The 20,506-nt window shown below is 37.4% G+C and overlaps 1 protein-coding gene across 1 annotated transcript in view; it reads left to right on the forward strand.

Annotated features, from left to right (window-relative positions):
• The window catches only part of Crybg3 (crystallin beta-gamma domain containing 3), a 119,779-nt gene that overhangs the window by 31,614 nt on the left and 67,659 nt on the right, over nucleotides 1–20,506 (forward strand). Inside the window, exons 3-6 of the mRNA XM_029567646.1 lie at nucleotides 3,342–3,775; nucleotides 12,019–17,590; nucleotides 19,412–19,456; nucleotides 19,712–19,827. Of these exons, the coding sequence (XP_029423506.1) occupies nucleotides 3,342–3,775; nucleotides 12,019–17,590; nucleotides 19,412–19,456; nucleotides 19,712–19,827 (6,167 nt within the window). The remainder of the gene's footprint in view (nucleotides 1–3,341; nucleotides 3,776–12,018; nucleotides 17,591–19,411; nucleotides 19,457–19,711; nucleotides 19,828–20,506) is intronic.

A 20,506-nucleotide genomic window follows, 5' to 3' on the forward strand; every position in this document is an offset into this window, starting at 1 on the left:
TGGAGCTCTTTCATTGTTCTCCCTTTCCGTCTCTCCTCTAGTCTTCTGCCACACCCAATAGAGTACACATCTTTAATACTTTATGTGCTATACCTTTAGTCTAGAATTTTCATCTCACTTTTTAGGAACAAGCTAAAATGTTACTTCCTTCACCAGGGAATACTCTCTATCCTTCATGGGTTAATTATGTCCTCCACTGTGCACCTCTCTAGATGCCAGAGTGACACAGTGATGAACATCTTGCTCAATTGTTAGCTCCCCCAAACCATAGCTAAGTGAGTCTCATTAACCACTACAACGAATGCTTTCCTCTAGTTTCTTGTACTACATGGATCAAAGAGCATAAATGGATGAATTTAGACTAAGATCACAGCAGTCACAACCTATTATGTAAGTAGGAAAAAAAATTCCCAAGACACATGCCTTCATCATTGCATTCATATGTTGTATGCAGAATAACAACATCTTTGAGAGCAACTAGAATTGATGGTTTGTTAGTGCTTGCTTGAATCTGAGTGGTTTTATTTTACTGTAGAACAATGGTAAACAGGCCTCTTGGCAGACGGACATGGGCCCCACCTAATGAGAGCCTGGGGCTGGCTAAACTTCATTGTTTTCCAGGCTCAGGGCAAAGAACAGTCTTTAGATCAAACTTTAAATTTTAAATCATATAAATGCAGATTTTATTGTGGGGGTTTAAGTTGAATAGCACTGCTCTTGCTTGCTCACTTTTGTTTCTATATTTAGAAACTTCTTATTGAGAATATTTTAATTACTGAGAAATTTTTCTCAAAAGATTATAAGGGGAAAATTAAGAAAATGAGACATTTAAAGACACTAAAAAAATCCTTTGTTAAACTTACTTTATAGAGAGTCTAGAAGCTTAAAATTAAAAGGAGAAACAAGTGTTGATTCCTTTGTGAATTTTAAAAAAAAGTATTTTTATTTTATGTGTATGAGTATATTGCCTGCATGTGTGTAAGTGCACCCATGCCATGCAGTGCCCAGAGGTGAAAAGAGGGTGTCAGATCCCCTGGAACTGGAGTAACCCATGTTTGTTAGCTGCCATATGGGTACTGAGAACTGAACCCAGGTCCTCTGCAAGAGGAGCCAGTGCTCTTAACCATTGACCTGTCTCTCCAGTCTTTCCTTTGTGAATCTTAAGCATTTTAAGACTATTTAATAGCAACCTATAGTTGGCCTTCTTCAAGTGGCCAGGCATGAGGAGCAGTCATTCATCCTAGTTAGAGCAAAGAATGAATCACAGTTTCACCTACATTTTAGTGCTAGTTCATTTTGGCCCAGGGAGAAATAGCATGCCTGGAAATTAGACCAAATTAAATGGAATAGTCAAAAGAAAAAAAAGTGTCTTTGATATATGTGAGCACTTTGAAAATGCCAGCCTGTGTGTCTTCTGCCATACAATGAGGCTATTAAGGGAGCAGAGGATTCTACTGAACAGCGTGGGCTGTACTGATGAACAAAAGGTTGGATAGGTAAGGTTGAAATAAAGGGGGTGTTGCCCGAATTCCCTCTGGGCCTCCTGTGCTGTCAAGCAAACCATATAACATATCTTTATGTGCATTTATTAACTTACAAAGGAATGAGTACCCAGTGCCTAGCCCTGCGGGGGCACGCGCCCTGGCTCAGAGCCCACTGTATCATACTGCACCAGGCCCATAGTCACTGCTAGCATTTGTTCACGCCTCAAGGACAGTGGTCCCGCCCCAGGTCCACAAGAGTTAGTCCATTCTGCCCTTGAGTTGCTGTGGCTGGCTGAGGCTCACAGCTTCCTTCCAAAGATGGCTCCCAGCAGCCCTCCATCCTCCATACTCCAAGGCAGGCCCGACCCCTTGGAGGAACTAACCAACTGGGAGACAGGGGGTGATAATGCAGATGAAATCCATAGAAGGTGAGCCTTGTGGTGCCTCTAAAAGATGGAAGTATTCCAAAAGTAGAGTCCTATAAGCTACACCAAGTTCCTAACACATAGCAGAATGCTGGTACTCAAAAATATTATCTTACACCTGAGGTGGGACCCAACTTTCAATACTGCTTACTTGAAATCATTTTGCTTGAACATTATGTTCTCAACGGTTTTTTAACCTCTCATACTATATTTGATAAGTGGTTAGTGGAATGCTCTAAGTGGTTCAAACTTTGATTAAAACTTATACTGAGGTGAACAGCCGATATTACAAATAATTGTGATGCTTTTGCTCTCTTGAAGATCAGCTTGTTATAAAACTTTGTCATATGAACCTACAGTGTCCTAAGGAGGTTTTACCTTGATGTTCTGATCTTTTTCTGACTCACATTTGAGCTTTCCTTTTATGAGGACTGAAGAGCATGGCAGGTGAGATACTGTTGGATGTGTATTCCATTTACAAGTATGTGAGCAAGCGTGTTTGGAAGGCAGGGTGAGTTGGCACATTTGCTTAAAGCTTTTTGGAATTCTGGAAGAGTGTGAGGTGGAATGGCAGAAACTTCTTTGCTCCCTCAGCTTAATCTTTGCTTGAGCAGTAGGTTTGAATGTGATAATGCTTTACTGACAATTGAATTTTGAGCAGGTAAAATGCATCTTTGAAAATGTTCAATGTCTGCAAAGAATGCATAATATGTTCCATGTTTTGTATTTAATGCCCTATTAAGACTTCATGTTTTACTACGAAGGGTCTCAGTGGGCCTTTTCTCTGAATTAGTATACCATGTTCTTGGGTTTTGTGATCATCTTGGGGAACAATTTTACAAAATGCAAAAGCATCATGGGTTAATACATGTTGAAATGATGAAGTCAGTATAGATTTATTTGTATAATGTACTAAGTGTTTAATTGCTACCCATAATAGTAAAAGGCATATCTAAATACATATAAGGTTTGCCATGATCTGCCCCTATCACTTCCGAATTCTAATCTCTAGTTATAGGAAATCCCTTAAAAGCTGACACCTCACTAAACTTTCTCTCTCTTGCTCTCGCTCTCGCTCTTACACACACACACACACACACACACACACACACACACACACACCAGAGTCAACTTTGAGGTTTGTTTCAGAGGGTTACTTCCTCCAAGAAACAACCTCTGCTGTCATCTCATTAAAACCTAGACTGGTTACTCTAGCTCTGAAGAGTGGAGTACCTTAAGTCTCCCTTTGTGATGTTAACCTGCAGTTTTGTTCAAGCTGTGTTGCTGTGGTCTAATTAGGTTGTAAACTGCCTGAAGAAACTGGAGCCAAGGGTTTGGCTCACATATGTGCCCCTGGCATCTGTCATGTAATAGCTGACCAGTCGGTCTGTGTTATTTTGTAAGTGATGGTGTTTATTTATTTTGTTTTTAGATTGCCCACAATGAGGACAGAAGGAACCATGCTGAGAAACAAGTCAGTCTGCCAGAACTGGAAGATCCCCCCAAACCAAATGACCTCTCTAGTTCCATATCAGATACTAAAACAGGAGAAAGTGACCGACAGCCAAAAGAAAGCTTTTTCCAGTTTCTTGGGAATTTATTCAGTATCTCAGGAAAATCATCTTTTGGGGAAGCAAAACAATCTTCTTTCAAAGATGACCGGGATAAAACTGAAAAAGACCCACAGACTCCCAGTGATGATCATGGGGAGGAGCAGATTGAAAGGGAGAGGGAGACTGCCAGGGGCTCTGTGGGAACCCAGGCACTTCCAGTGGAAGAACAAGAGTCCAACTCCTCTCAACTCTCAGATGTCTGTCCTTTGGATACAACACAAGACAGTGAACAGGAAACCACTGATTTGCTTAAGTAAGTTTAAAAGATGTTTGGGCCAAAAAAAAGAAAAAATCCTAAGCCTTTGGATCTAGCTTTTTGAACCTGAGTTGTAACCCTTATTAATTGAAGGAACTGGAAAAAGATACTCTGTAATGCTTCCCACCATCAGGTACAAAATGGTATGATTGTGTATACTCTCCAGATAACCTTGGGCCCTTTGGGCCACTTTAGTGAGTAGTGCCAATATCTTCTAGGTGCTAAATTCATCTTAGTGGAATAGTTACTTTAAGTTTAAGATGTCTCTGCATGGGAGTTTCCTGCTATCTGAATTCCTCCTACATTCGGGCAGGCAATGTGTTCAGTATGTGCATCTTATAACTAGAATGATCAAGATTTGTATTCCTATTACTTCAATGTCTTTTTCTTTTTTTGTGGAATCCAATTAAAGGGGCTAAGAAAATAAATGGTCTCTATTCTTGAAACTATGCTTATGAACCTTTTCCATAGCTCTTAGTAAGTAAAGGCTTACCAAAATTTAAGGAACATTTCAACACTCCTTTTTATTTCTTTTATTAACAAGCAGGTATAAACCTGTTTTTCCTCATACTTAAGTATGCTAGAAGGATATTTTTTACCCAAAAGATGTTTGTAACTGGCTTGAGTACATTAGGCATCCTTGGTATCATAAAAGAATTTGTTCATAATGAAGAGTTACCTAAGTTTCATTGATTTTATTTCAACTTCACTTGAGAATTTATTGTTTTAAGAGACCATTAATAATACTCTAATAAGGTATAAATGATGTATTACTTGCTTTTCTCGTTCCTGTGACCAAATACTCAATAAGAAGCAGCTTTAGGTAGGAAGGATGTATTTTCGCCTGTGGTTTAGGGAGATACAGTCTGTCATAGGAGGGACGGCTTGCTGCAGAAGCACAAGGTGCTGGTCTCATTTTGTCTACAGTTAGAAAGCTCGGAGAAGTGAGAGGTAGAGTTTACCAGACTTTCTACTTTCCCCCCTTTTATTTAGTCTGGGTGTCTAGCCATAGGATGATGCCACTAAAACTCAGGATGGATCTTTCTTCCTCCTCTTCAGTTAGATCTCTCTGGAAATACCCTTACAGACAAGTCTAGAGGTGTATATCCTAGGTGATTCTAAATCCAGTCAAGCTGACAAGATTAACCATCTCTGTTAAGTAAAAACTATGAAGTGTCTTCATATGAGTGCTGTGTTAATTCCTCATGGCAGGCTTATGAGGTAAGGCCCATCTTGTATAAACAGAGACTCAAGTAGATGAGAGTTTGTTCATCAGGTGCTGTGGTGAGGATTACTCTACCAGATGCTAAATGTGCTGATAAAGCTACAGAACCTGTAAATAGTATCATGATATTTACTGAATAAACAGCCTAGAAAGACTCTAAAAATTTGTCAATAAAACCCTTGGGGAGACATTATATATTTGTGTATGTGTGTGTATATGTGTGTGTGCACACATGTGTATACAGGTATATGCATACTACAATGTTTTTATGGAAGTCAGAATGTCAAGTGTCAGTCCTTACCTTCTAGCTCTTTTGAGACAGGATTTTTTTTTGTTTGCTATTGAGTGTGCCATGCTGAGTGACCCATGAACTCCTGGGGATTCTTCTGTCTCTGCCTCCCATCTTTCCAAAGGAACCCTGGGATTGCAGACTTGTACTACTGTGCCAGGCTTTACATGGATTCTAGGAATTGGAAGTAAGGTTTTTGTGTTTGCACAATAAGCCGTTTACCCACCACGACACCTCCCAAGTCTAAGAACAGTATGTATCATGCAGAAGGAAGATTTAACTGAAAAAAAAAAAACTGTTTAAAAATTGGAGGAAAAAACTACATCTCTAAATTTTATGTTGAAATAAATGAAGATAGAATAGCGAAGAAATATTAAAACAAACTAAAATAAGCAAAATGTGAATTACGATACATATAAATTAAGATAGCCTAACAAACGTTAGAAAAACAAACTAAACTAGGCATGATGGTGTCCACCTTTAATCCTCTTATCGGGGAGGCAGAGGTAAGGGGATTTTTGTGAGATCAAGTCTATCCTGATCTACATAGCAAGTTCCAGGCCACCCGGGAGGATAGGCAGACCCTATCTCAAAACACAAACAAAACCTAAATAATATGTGAGTTATGGTTTTGCTTTGCTGCGAAATAATTTTCTAAGCTTAATAGAAATGGGAGGTTGATCAAGACAGAGAAGATCAAAAAATTTGATTATTGTGTCAAACAACATAAACAATGATAAATGGCAAGTGAGAAAATCCTATGCAAAAATATGGCAAGAATGATTTAACTACTCAGCAATTGATACATTAACTTAATAAAAATAAAAGGACAGACAACATAATTTAAATAAAATAAAAAATAAACTGTAAATAAGTATAAAGTTTTCACTAGCAAACAAAGAAATGCAAACTAGAATGAGAATTGTTATCTCCTATTGATAACAGAATTTAAAATATTCTGTATGAGCCAGAGTTTTCAAGGCTGCTAGGAGTGGTGTAATTTAGTCATGTTTTAGGTGTTTGTTTGGTAATATGAATCAAGAGCCTTAAAGAGTATATAGATTATTTCTGGTGATATGCAAAGATGTTTATTAAGAGCTAGCATTATAGTGTTGGAATCAAAATGTCTAGAGGTAGAGCTGTAAATGAGTTGTAGTATATCTATGCTGTGGAATTGTATGAAGTTGGCTGTGTGCTATCCTTGTAACAGCAGTGCAGCATCATTGAAATCATTAGAAGTGAAGGTTGTGTGTCTGGAGAGATAGCTCAGCAGTTAAGAGCATTGACTGCTCTTCCAGAGGATCTGGGTTTGATTCCCAGCACCCACATGGCTGCTAGCAACCATCTGTAACTCCAGTTTCAGGTGTGATGCCCTTTTCTGGCCTCTGCGGGCTTTCTATGACATGGGTGCACTTACATACAAGCAGGCAAAACACCCATACACATAGAAAAACAAATATATATATATATATTTTTTTTAAGAAACGAAGGTTTTGAAAATCAGTCCCCCTGATTCAGCAGCACTGGAATGGAGCCTGGCAGTTGTCCAACAACCTCTCTGGATGATGGTTTTTTGTTTTTTTGTTTTTTGTTTTTGCCTGCTTAGAACTGAGATACAACATTGTAATTTAAGATGGTATCGAGCCCAATAGAATGGAAGGTTTGTTCTTTTTCTTCTTTGGTTTTAATTAGTTTGGTCAGTTTTATTTCTTTGTTTTTATATATTAGAAAATAATGGGGAGACTGTATCTCTTTTCAGTAAAGCCCTTTTTGTTACTGGAATAGTTGCTTAGAGCAATTCTCCATCATAAAGGTGATTCTTCATTGAGGAGGAAAGGAAAAGTCCAGCAAACTTCCAGTATGAATGAGATACAGACTTCCTCCAAGGTGACTTTGGAAAGGCTCCGTTTGTCACATTTAGAATTAGTTTTTGTGATGTCCTAGTCACAATTATCAGTTAGTTTAAGGATTACAATTTAAAAATTAAATCGCATTTAAGAGTAGTTTATTTTGCTGTTTTGTGTTAGGACTGTTCACAGTGGATTTTAGATGTTATTTAAATAATATGCCTAGAAAAATCTTATTAATATTTTTAAAATCTGCTTTTTAAATATTGAAGTTGCTTTTATTCCATCATAAGAATTTACTAAAAGCAAGGATATATTTCAGCTTCTTATTTAGGTAACAGTGTATTATTAGTTCTTTTATAAAAATTACATTCACTTATTTATCTAGTATGTGTGCATGTGTGTATATGTGTGCATGTGAATATACACAAGTGTGATGGGAGTGTGCAGGTCAGAGGACTATTGGAGGAGTTGGTTTTCTCCTTCCACTATGGGGGTCTAGGGGATTGAACTCAAGTTGTCAGCTTGGTGCTAGATGCCTTTACCTGTAGGCTAGTTCATTAGCCCAAGGTATTATTTCAAATAATAAAATATTACTTAAAATCAAAAGCCTATATTTCTTAAATTTTGTATATGAGTATTTCAGTTTTCTTATATATGGAAGAATGAATTAACTTAGGGGTTTATGTTGTCTTTCTCATCTCTCCAGCCCTTGTTATAACTTTTATATTTTTTCACTCAGGTTCATATTCATCGTGAGAAACCATTCTGTCAAAACTTTCCTTCAAAAAAGCAACTTTGTTAGTATTGTAGTTTTTCTTTAAAATTTTTCCCTCTTGTGAAACAAAATATGCTTAACTATGTGCTTGGAAAGGAATATTGCTTTAAAAGTAGCTTAGTCATCATGTTTTCCTATTAGGTACATTATTTATTAGACACATTTTCCAAAAGGCTAATTGTTATGTGCAGGCTCCTATTATAGAAATTTCTTTGTAAATGATATATATTTGGTTGACCTTTGTAATACAAGCTATATCAAATTTATCCAGATTGCAGCACTGCATATGCCTTACATAGAGCCTTAAATAAGCATTCACATGATATAGTATTGTCTTGGGTATCTATGCCTGTTGTCTTAAATATATGTAGTTTTTAAGTATTTTACTTCATTTCTAAAATTTTTGGGTCACATACTTTTAGTATAAAGAATAAACTATTAATCACATGCATACTTACATACATAAGATTCTCTTTCTGTTCAACTTGTGAAAGATAACATCTTATAATTTCCCATCTTCAACTTAGTTTTTAAGGTACATGTTTTTAACATTTGTATTCTATTTAAACATAATAAAAAAGACATTTTAATGTTCCCAGGATTATTCACTTATCGTGACTCATCTGTAACCCATGAGACAGTGATGTGTAAAATAGTGTTAGGTAACTGACCTTTTAAGTCGTGGCAGCGTACTGCTTAGTACTGCCTTGTACTGAAGCAGCTAATTATAATGCATTAAACTAGGCTTACAACTTTGATGTCCAATGCTTTAAATATGGTAATTGTTTAATATAGCAATGCATATTTTAGTTACAACTGTATAGTATTTCCATTCAGGGTGCTACAGAAAATTATCTTGTTAGAATTTTAAACTAAGAAAAATAAGTTGTCATAGTTGAAAGCAGACAGAAAGTTTTAAGAAAAGTACAGTGTACAATACTGATTCCCCTCCCTGTGCTCCAAAACTATATGAGATATTTTTATAGTAAGTTGAGATTTAGTGCAGTTTATTAGAGTTCTTCAGACCAAAGTTGCATTATTGTGCAGGATAAAATACTTTGAGATCTAATTCAGACAGAGTTGGTAGAAAGGGACTCAAAACCTGAAGAATAAAATTCTGATTTTTACATTTTTTCTATTTAATTGGCATCATGTACATTTCTTTGGGTTCTCATTTCTTCAGAATTTGGATCATATTTTTGGTAAAAAAGTTGGAGTCTGTTGACAGTTTTAAGTATACAACATAACCTTAAAAGAAAAATAGACAAAAACTTTATTCAAACTTCTGGATTTTAGTATTTTCTGAAAATTTCTTGTATTTTTCAGAATAATTTATGTATGTCGATATGGAATTCACCAGTAGTATTAATATACTCATATGTTTTTCTCTTCTTGCATATGTATTCTTTTTCAAAGATTCCCCTTATCCAAAATCAGATTTTGTTTAGAATTCTTTGATCAGAAGAAGCTCATGTTGTAGTTAAAGCCATTATTCAAGGCAAAGCTTTTTTCTCCACAGTTCATTAATAATAAAGAGCAAAAATGAATGAATAGAACAAATGTGGTTCTTTTTTTTTTCTTCTTCTTTTTTTTTTTTTTTTCCTATAGTAATAGTTTGGTAGGTTTGTAGGAGCCAGCATTTATATGAGGTAAAATAAATTAGTTCAGCTAAAACTTAAGAAGTATATATGAGGCACAGTTGTTGAAGTTTTATATGCTAAAGAAGACTTACTTGGTTTTATCATTTAGATATATCTAGCTTTTTTTAAATTATTTTTTTAATCATTATTTTTTAAATTTTTAATAACTATATGATTAGAAGAAGCATTTCACTACAGATTTAACATGTTCAGTAACACACTCCAGAGCAAGAGTACATCTCTTTCACAAGTGGGTGCAAGTTTCTAGGTTCACAGTTGAATTAATACGCTTATACAATATTGAACTCAGTATGAACTCTGTAAGACATAAAATTGAATGAGTTTTTTAACCTTTAAAAAGATCTCCATTTCATTTTAGAATATATTGTTCCTTGCAGAAAGACTCATTGTTTTTGCTATTAACACTGAGATGTTGGGATGTTCTGTGTGATATCCACACACACACACAAAAACATCAACAAATTTTTAAAAATGTATTATATTTAGGAGGAAGCATCGAAGTTTACATCATGCTAATTAGTAGCGGTGATAAACATTACCAATGAAATCTACCTGATGACTTCATAGATATACACAGGCGCCAAGGATCCAAGTGCAACCGATTATGACTAGTAATAATCAGATGCATACAGATTAGAGATCTAGCTGTTTTAATGTTGCTTTGAAAGTAAGGATTTAAAAATACTGGAATACTAACAGGATTTCTTCACTTGTCATAAGGATTTTGTGTTTTGGTTTATGATATGTTTAACCTGAAAAAGTAACGTAGAACATATAACCAGTCTTTTTACCATAAATGTTTTATATTCAGGACCCTAAAATTTCATGAGTTTAGAACTTAGGATACTATAGTATTACTTAAATATTAAAACATTGGGAGCTGGCGAGATAGCTCAGCTGTTATGAGCACTTGTTGTTCTTGCAGAGTACCTGGGTTCTGTTCTTAGCACCTGTGTCAGCAGTTTATAACCACTTGTAACTCCAGTTCCAAGGGAATCTCACATCATCTTCTTGCCTCTGTGGGCACTTATACACATAAGGTACATATAAATACACCCAATTATACACACATGCACATCATATAAAAACATCAAAATTTTAAAATAGAAAGAAGACATTAGTCTGGAAGTAGATTATTTAGCAAATAGTTTTTTTATTTAATCATGCATTAATTCACAAGAGGCATTAAGTATATGCTATTTTCTAGATTTTTTAAATTTTTATGTGTTATTTTTATTTTATGTGCATGAATATTTTGCCTGTATGTAAGTGTACCCATGTTGTCTAGTGCCTGTGATGGTTAGAAGAGGATGTTAGATCCCCTGTAACTGAACTGGAGTTATGGAGAGTTGTTAGCCAGGCCTCTGCAAGAACAACAAGTATTCTTAACCATTGAACCATCTCTCCAGCCCCTATTTTACTATATATTATGTAGGGTGTTCAAATATACAGAGATGCTGATGGCGGCACAGTGTATTTCTTCAGATGGCTAACGGAATAGTGGAAGATATAACAGCTCAGCTCATTATGATTTCATGTGGTAAATATTGTGTTCTGTGAACCCACAGATTAGAGACTGAATATCCAGCTTAGTAAAAGGAATCAGTTTTTGGTGCAGCTGGTTTGTGAGCTGGGTTCTTAGAAGTGAGAATTAAGGTCACTCTCCCTTTGGTAATGGAGATAAAGACTGGAGATGATGTTCATGCAGGGCTGCAAAGCTAGCTTGTAGGAGAGCTTTCAGAGGTCAGTTCTTCACAGCAGGTTAGGTGGTGAGAACATCAGAAACTGTATGTGGGGGTTAGTTCTCTACTCTGTTTAGAACTCTGTTAGGATTTCTACACTTACCGAAGCAATTTAGTACTTATTATATGAGTTAGATATTAAAAAAAAAAAACAGTATAAGAGAGAATTGCAAAGTAATTCTGTCTTTGATTAATGAAGGTTAACTGTGGGCTAAACATCTTGTTTTTTTCTCTAAAATTTCTCTAACTAAACTAAAAGTAGCCATTCAAATTCACATGTAAAAGCAATGGAGTAGGCCCTAATTCTGATGTTTTAATTTGTTGGAGAAATCGCAGTAAACTTCATAGTACCAACATGAAGCTCAAAGTCAGTGTCCTTCCTTAGAGTCAGGCATTTGGGTATAAGAACAGGAACCCAAGCTTTGGCTTGCCGTTCCATGTTCTCTTTAGTGACCATGATCTGAAAATGTAGATAATCGGGTAAGAAGGAACAGTTTTAAGGAGCTCAGACTTTAATGGTGCCTTTATATTCACATGCTGTTTGTCAAGTCTTTGTTATTTTTAATAAAATGTTTAAAATTTCTAGAATTTTTTCTCTAAAGCAGTACATTTAAATAAAGTGGTATTTGAAAGATATACTTGCTGGTATTACTGTTATTAATTATATTTTGTGATATTCATGCTGTCTCTTTTCACAGAAAAGACACTGATTTTAAACCAGAGAGGCCTTCAGTAACATATGCAACGTATCGAGGCCCTAGACAAATTAGGAAATATTTGAAGCAACAGACTCTGCTGGAAACTGTGTGTCCCTTAGACAGAGAAAATGAAAGTTCTGACTCAAGTACAAACACACACATTGGCACTGGAAGTGTAACTGAGACTGTGATCGCCCGGTTGGCATCAGCTAACACAGACATATCCACAAAAGGACATTTGCTTGGAGGCCCAGTAGAAGTCTCTGATTGTAGCAGAATAAATCTCAACACAGAAAGCCATCTGAAAACCTTTCCAGAATTGCAGCCTATTTCTTTGTCTAAGGATATTTTAAATAAAAATAGCCATGAAGGCTCTGGGAGAAGTTGGTCATCCCCTTCTTCTGTGACTAACTCCAACTACATTGTTGGGGAATCTGATTCACAGTACCATTTAAGTTGTGAATCAGTGTCTCAGACTGATAAAAGTTTGGAATGTTCATCATTGTTTGTAGGAAGTAAAAAGAACCAAATCTCTTCAAGTCCAGAATTTCAGAGGAAAACTACAGCAGAAATTACATTGAAAGAAGACAGTCCAGTGATGAGTGATGGGACGCTGGTGCCAAGAGAGGAACATGTTGAGCCGCAGAGACCTGCTGTTTCTGATTTCTCTTGTAATAAATCTACTGGGAGTGACACTACCAAAGTGGAAAGTACAAATTTGTCAAGTTCAAATAAATCAATTAGTCATGGAGATGTGCAGTTGCCAGAGAGTAAGTGTTGTGACAAGCCAACCGCAGATAACCCATCAAAGCAGACTGCCAATCATCCCAGCACTGCTGTGCTCCAGGGACATGTTGTGACAGACACAGAACTTGTAAATGAAAGAAAGAAGCTACCTGCCCAAAACTCACAGAAAAATGTGGTTTCAGAAATGCAAGAAACAGAAAGTTCCTCACGAGGTAAACCCATAACTTCAAGTCATGTAAAAGCTCCAGAAGATAGAATTGAGATTTTGCCCAAAGGTACTGATCAACTGTGTGAAACAGAAAATAAAAAGCTTGATTTGGAACCATGTGGCAAAACTTGTAGTATGAGACTAAGTCAAGAGGACCCTGCCTCTATGAAACACGTCAGTGACTCAGAAGTTGTAACATGCTTACAAAATGAAATAGCACCTGAACTGAATTTTGAACTTAACAGAAATCACATTTCTGAAACTCCTCTTCACTCAGAGAATCCTCAGCAAGCCAAAGTATTACCCGATGCTAAGATCTCTCTTAACCTTGACACTAAAAATTCCAATTTCAGTGCTGTACCTCCTATCTTTGTTTCTGGAATCGACATGCTCAGCAAGTTAGGTCTCCCTGTTTTAAAGAGTGAGGGATCTTCTCTCCCCAGTGAAACTGGACAGGACAACACTTACCCTCATCCTAAGGAGTGTCAAGAAGAAAATGTTGCAAATCATGTTGAGGCTGCAGAGAGGAAGACTCCCCCTCCTGCCCTCCACCTTGGACATGTATCTGTGATTCTTGAACCTAAGGAAATTCTTCCTGATAGTGAAGAATGCCTGTTCCCCTTAGGTTCTGAAACCAATGGTACTCACTTAGCTGGGGTAGACCTGTTGAACTTTGAACCTGGAGGCAGCTCTGATGATCACGATTTCATTTCACCTCAGAGTCCTAAGAAAGCTGAGTTAATGCCTTCAAACACTGAAACAAGTAAGAGCACAGTAAAGAGGTCAGATTCTCTTTACTTGGAAGCCCAAACTGACAACGTTGCTAAAATTTTATTAAAAGTGGAGGTTGGCGATCAGAGCATCTTTCCTGCTAAGTCACATTCTGCAAGAGGAAAAACCTTGCCTCAGGTATCTGTTTCCCCAACAGAGCCCAGAGACGTTTCTCAGGAGAAAATTTCTTTTTCCCAAATTATAGTTGCAGATGACCCATCTAAGACTGTTTTATCAGAATTAACTTCTCTGGAGATTGAGAAGGACAAAAACATTCAATCAGTAGATCATGAGATTAAAGAAAAGTGCTCAGATGTAGCTAACCGAGTGCACCCTAGTAGCTCTTATGTGGAGTTAGAGACCTCTAGCCCAGTAGAGGCAGTGGTGACCCCACTTCTGAGGTGTTTGGAGTCTCATACTAGGAAGGGATCTCTTGATATCTCAACCACTTCACGAAACATGGACAATCCCATGGAAACGGAGACTGGAACAGTTGCTGGGGGACCAGTGTCAGTTAACCGCTCGTGCCAGCAGTGTTCTGAAGAGTCTGCTGACCAGATAGAAGCAAGGAAAAGAGCACGTGACCAACTTTTACTCAAAAGTGGCTTACTCTCAAAAGCTGATACATTGACTGAAGAGATTTTAAATTCTGTCAGAGAAGAACTAAAATCTAAACATGTGGTTGGTACCTGCCAGGAGCATCTAGGCAAAGATGATATAATGAATCCAGGTACCCTGAAAGAAGACAGTCCATCAGAAGTGACATTAGCAGGGATCCAACTGAAAGGGATTTTGGAAGAGCAGGGCATGGAAAATATGTCAGAAGTCAAAGAAGAGGAGAAGGCCTGTCTTTCACCTGCAGTTGGTGAGACAACTCTCCTTTTTGATTTTGATAGAGTGAATGTATCTTGTTTGTTAGAAGATCAAGCTAGGGAATTAGTCAATGAGGTTATTTATACAGCTCAAGAAAATTTGACAAATGATGCTTTTGAGGATACTGAGGGTATCTGGGGTTGTGAACCTCAGGCTAACACTTCAAAAATTCTGAACAGTGATAGTGTTAAGTCACATGGTTTAGTTAGAGAGTTCTTGGTATCAGAACAGGCAGTAAATCAAAGCACATGTGCAATTAGTGAAAATAAATTATTAAGTAAATTTGCCCCCATAAGTAACTTACTTAGTGGCTCTGAGCCAATTAAGGGAAGAGAGATTGTTCCCTATCAACAATCTCCACTTTCTGAAAGTGGAGCTGCACAGTCTGATAGCATACATTTGCAGAAATCAGATACTGAAGACATGTTCCATAAAGGGTTAGATGATAGAGTAAAACCACATTTATTTGTCAATGAGTACTATAAAAAGACAGCAGAAATAGAGTGTGTGGGTAATCGCAAAATGGCCGCAGAAGATACAGGAACTCTTGTATTCAATTTCAACTTGCCTCAGTTTGTGAATGATGACATCCATATTCCTGGCACATCCAAAAGCAGCTTGTCTGACAGCCTTGTATGCATATCTGAAAAGAGTTTGCCAGGACATAGTAAAAGCACACCCCTTGCAATGGCAGAATTAGGGAAAGTTCACAAAAAGGAAAATGAAGTAAATGTAGGGAAAATCGAGCTTATTCCTCCTATTCTAGAAAAGGGAAAAACAAGCAAAAGGAATGCTGAACTGAATATTAGGAAATATGAAGCAGCCCCTTCTATATCAGATAAAGGAAGAACATGTAAAAAGGATGCTGAGTTGAATAGTATCAAAGCTGAGCCAGAAGCTGAGATTTTTGCAAGGGGAGGGACATGCCAAATGGATGCTCAGAGGCATATTGAAAAACCTGAGTCACCTATCACTTCTGGAATGGAAAAAGCCTATAAGATGGATAGTGATGGGGACATTGGAAAACCCGAGGTGACACCTGTTAAGTCAGAAATAAAAAATATCCACCAAAAAGATGCTGAGGGTGATATTGTAAAGACAGAGGTGACACCTGTTTCAATAGAGATGGAAAATATTTACCAAAAACATGCTGAAGGGGATGTTGGAAAGACAGGGGTCACATCTGTTATGCCAGAAGTGGAAAATACCCACCAAAAAGATGGTGAGGGGATTACTTCAAAAGCTGAAGCGATACCTGTTGCACTAGGAATGGAAGCTACTTACCAAAGGGATGAAGAAGGTGATGTTGCAAAGGCCGATGTGATACCCATTGCATTAGAAATGGAAGATATTTACCCAACAGGCTCCAAAGGAGATGCTCACAAAACTAAAGGGATGCCTGTTATTTTAAAAGCAGTAAATATTTACAAAAAAGACAATGAAGGGGCTATCAGAAAGACTGAGAGACCTATGTTGGAACTGGAAGCTCCTTACCAAAAGGAGGCTAAAGAGGTCATCAGACATACTGAAATGGTACCATTTGTATTAGAAGTGAAAGAAACACAAAACAAGGAAACACCTCCCTTAGAAATTTTGGGGAAAAGGGTCCAAAGAGATAGAAAAGAGACAAATGGAGCAGTTGAGTCCATGCCTTCTGAAATGGGAATGGAAATGGCAGCCCCAGAACATTCTGGTGACAATATTGAAGTGCATGAAGCATTAGCTGTGGAGGTAGACATCGAGGAAACAACTGGAACAAGGCCTGAAGTGACCATTGCCCAAGCGGAGGCCATGCCTCCTGTCTTTGAAACTGAAAAAGCTTTTCAAGAGTACATGGAGAGGAATGTTGAAGAACAAGAGCCCACTGAACTAAAGGAAGCCTTGATATTGCGTGATGACAGACTTGCTTCGCATTTTAGGGGATATGAATCCCCTACATTAAGTAAGGATTATGAGGGCTACCCAGCCTTAGCAATGCCAGATTTTCAACCAGAGGACACAGTTGTAAGGCTCAACAAAATTATGTCTGTCACTGAAGTATATGACAAAAGGAGAAATGTAGATTACAGTGATGAAAAGGACGAATCTAGTTTAGCCTTTGTTTCTCAGGATGAACAAGGCAATTCTTCCTTTACTATATTATATGAGGAGCCCCTTCAAAAGGAGGACAAGTATGGTTCTGCAGAATTTCAGGGAACACGATCTGTGTATGCTGACATGTCTCCTAACAGCATGCCTGCCCTAGCATATGAAAGGTCTGAGAGCAGAACTGATCTGGTCCATCATTTTGAAAAAGAAACTAAATTAGGTGAAACATTTGATGGAGACAATTCAGAAATGTTCTTATCAGTGGAAGCCAAAAGGTACAAAATTTATACTTTGGCTCTGAGTCCCATTTATGAGGACGACAGCTCACAAGAGGACATTCTATCCAGCGAAGTCTCTCCTGGTCATCATGGCTCCACGAAATCAAGGGAGAGTGCAAACCAGCCCTCTTCTGTTTTATCACTCCTGCAGTCAGTGTCAGAGCGCTTACAGAGAAATTTTGATGAAGATGATAGATACATGGCTGAGGAAGAGGAGGAGGAAGAAGAAGCAGCTTCAAGTAAAAGCTTGAGAGCTGAATGGAGGGAGCACGTTACCTTCCACTTGCCAGACCCTTCCATTACATTCTACCCTGACGATGATGAGGAAAGCACTGGAATTTTCAAGAAGTCATGTGTAGCATCCAATGAACCTACCACCTCCAATCTGCAAAGTGCTCTATGGCCAGAAAAGGCTTCATTTCTACAAAAATATGATCTTACTTCTAAATTGCATTCTTCTTTAAAGAGTGCTTATCATCAGTATTTACAGACTTCAAAGACTCATTCTTCAGAAAAAGGAACCAGATTTGGTGGCGTTTTTCAGGAACCAGTGTCAAAATACTTCAGTGTTCAAGACCACGCAGACAGATTGAGTCCATATATAGAGGTAAGTTAATGTGATTATTAGCTAGTAAAATAAAGCTTAAGGTAGTGAAATTTTCTAAAGTCATATTAAGAAAGTTAATGTTTTGGGACGAGTACAGTGGTGCAGGCGTGCAGTCCAAGCTACATGGGAGGCTATGACAGAAGAAGTGCAAGTTCTAGGATAGCCTAGCACCTTAGTGGTACCTCTTTCTCAAAAGAGAAAAACAGAAGAGCAGAGTATGTAGATCAGTGATACAGTGCTGGTCTGGGATGGGATGCAGGGCCCTGAGTTTAATTCCCAGAACGCCCCCTCCACACGCACGCACGCACACACACACGCACACACACACACACACACACACACACACACACACAAGATATTTTGACATTGTGTGATGTTTTTTAATATGAGGTTTCTTCTTTGAAGTATATCATAACATATGTTTTAGCTATCTGTTAAAAATGAGAAAACAAAATTGCTTAGTCAGAATTTAAAGAGCATGTTGGAGAAGCCGGTGATTTTAAAGTCTTTGGCTAATGTTTTTCAAAATAAATGAGGTGGCAGTTTATTGACTTTCTCAAGGTATCATGCATGGTAAACTTGCTAATTTCCATTTAGCTTATTTATCTCATGAAAATAATTTGTTTAGTCAAAATTTTGCCTCTTTGCTCGGCCCTGTCCTCTCATTGTAGGTGCTTTATACAGAGCAGAGCACTGTATATCATTATGATATAAAGATTTTTTTTAACTAAAATCGCTTGATTATGGCTCAAAAAACTGTTTTGAACTTTAGTTACATTTTTTCTTTGACCTAAGAACATGCAAATATCTAATGTGGAATACTGTTCAAGTATGGAGCTTGCTTTTCTGGCATTGGTAACGCCATGGAACTTTCTGGAGAACCCTTAAGGCCTGTAGCTTGAACTTTAACAGCCTTAGAAACATGTAGTAATAGGTGATTATCAACTAGTTACCCTAAAAGCAAAGATGATTTTAAAAGAAACAATGATATTGGAAGAAATGTTTGTTTTAGGGTTCCCCATTGCTTATCAAATCCGATGAAGCATCTTTACTTGATATAAAGACCTGGGTTCTTGGGGCTGGAGAGATGGCTCAGTGGTTAAGAGCATGGGCTTCTCTTACAGAGGACCCGGGTTGGGTTCCTGGCATTCACATGGTGGCTCACAACTGTCTAGAGCTTAGGTTCCGGGGGGTCTGACACTTTCTTCTGGCTTATGCAAGCACCAGGTACACACGTGATGCACATACATACATGCAGGCAAACACTCATACACATAAAGTAAGTCAGTCTTAAAGACCTGGGTTCTTTTTTGCCCACCTTGCCTCCCCGTTCTCTGTTTCTTGCCCAGTGTAATTTTTTCTCAGGATGGTTGTCTTTCTGGAATATTTCCTCTATTGTTGCTCCCTCAACATGCTCCATTTTTTCCACTCCTTGAAATCCTGTTTTTCAAAGTTCTCTTAATATTACTTAAGCTTTTTCTGAAGCTCCCTGTTGCATCGCCTCCCCTTCCTTCTGGTGTGCCATTTTCATAATGGTATAGCCCTTGCTGGTTAGCTGTGCTTTTACTTATTGTCTCTTGTAGAAGTTAATGGAGGGTGGTCATCTGTTTGCTGCTTCTGAACTGTGCACTTTTTGAGGGAAATGACACCATGTTGCTTTGCTGTATCTTTCTGGTTCTCTCTCTTTTAATCAATGGAAGCAGCCTCCTACTAAATATGTGACAAATTGTGTTTATGACTGTTAAGAATATGAAATATATATATACACACATATATATATTACTCAGTTTTATCTTAGTTTTTCTACTTTTATTATTTCAGAATGTTGACAAACAAACTTTGAGGTATAACCCAAGGCCTGGGAAGGTAAGCATATCTTTCTCAGGTAGGCTCAGGTAAATATTGAAACTTTTGGTTGCTTTTAGGCTTTTGGAGTTGAAGATACTTTTAATGGAATTAGACAATGAAAAAATTTAAACTATGGATTTAACATCTGAGGTAATTGCTTCAAATATTTTCTGTATGCATTTAGGAAATTTTATTTTATATATTCTGTAACATGTTGGACTTTTAAGTGCGTTCTTAAAATTGGTTATTATGCCTACCTATTATATATTGCAGATGGTTATCTATGATCTCCATGGAAATAAACACAAGCAAGAGGTCTACTGTAATATTCCTGATGCTACAACATTGTCTTTCCCAAATGGGGCGTTAATAAAAGTTGTAAGGGGCTGGTAAGAACTTGATTAAATTGTTACAGCCTAGTATCTAAAATTAAGTGTCTTCTTACACTTACACAGCTTTTTTTAAAAATCATAGTCCTATTCCCTTCCCTCTTTTTTGACAGGATATGTGGAACATTAATGCTTTAGAACTTGTTCTTTTTATTTACTGTGGCAGAACATACAGGCTATTTATTTTCAGTGCTTAAAACCTGCCCTGGATATAAGACCTAAAGTATCCCATCAGTGTTATCAAGTATCATCAAGATCAATTTTACAAGTCAAATTGAACGTTGCAGTGAAATGAAACATAACTTTGAAAAATGAGTTCAGAGTTTGTGGGAAGCTATGGAACACACAGGCCACATGGAGTCATTTGTGTATCTGATATGTTCAAAAACTGAGGAATTCCTAGTATGGTTTAAAAATGTGGGAAAACCTCATTTGTTGCTATTGACTGAGCCTCATGGACATACTGGAGCCAGAGATTCCTTGTCCAGTGTTTACGTTAGCCCTGGCCAGCATTCATGCTATAAACAGTATGGTGTAATGTTGTCTTCACAAAAGAAACTGGAATGTATGTCTGCAGTATCTGGCAGTAGGAAAAGTAAGGTAGAAACATAACTTGGAGTTCTTAAACTATTTTTGTATAAATGTGTTGTTGTGCGTGTGTGTGCCATATATATATATA

This window comes from Nannospalax galili, unplaced genomic scaffold (assembly GCF_000622305.1).
Source record: "Nannospalax galili isolate Female #2095 unplaced genomic scaffold, S.galili_v1.0 scaffold821, whole genome shotgun sequence".
Lineage (NCBI taxonomy): Eukaryota > Metazoa > Chordata > Mammalia > Rodentia > Spalacidae > Nannospalax > Nannospalax galili.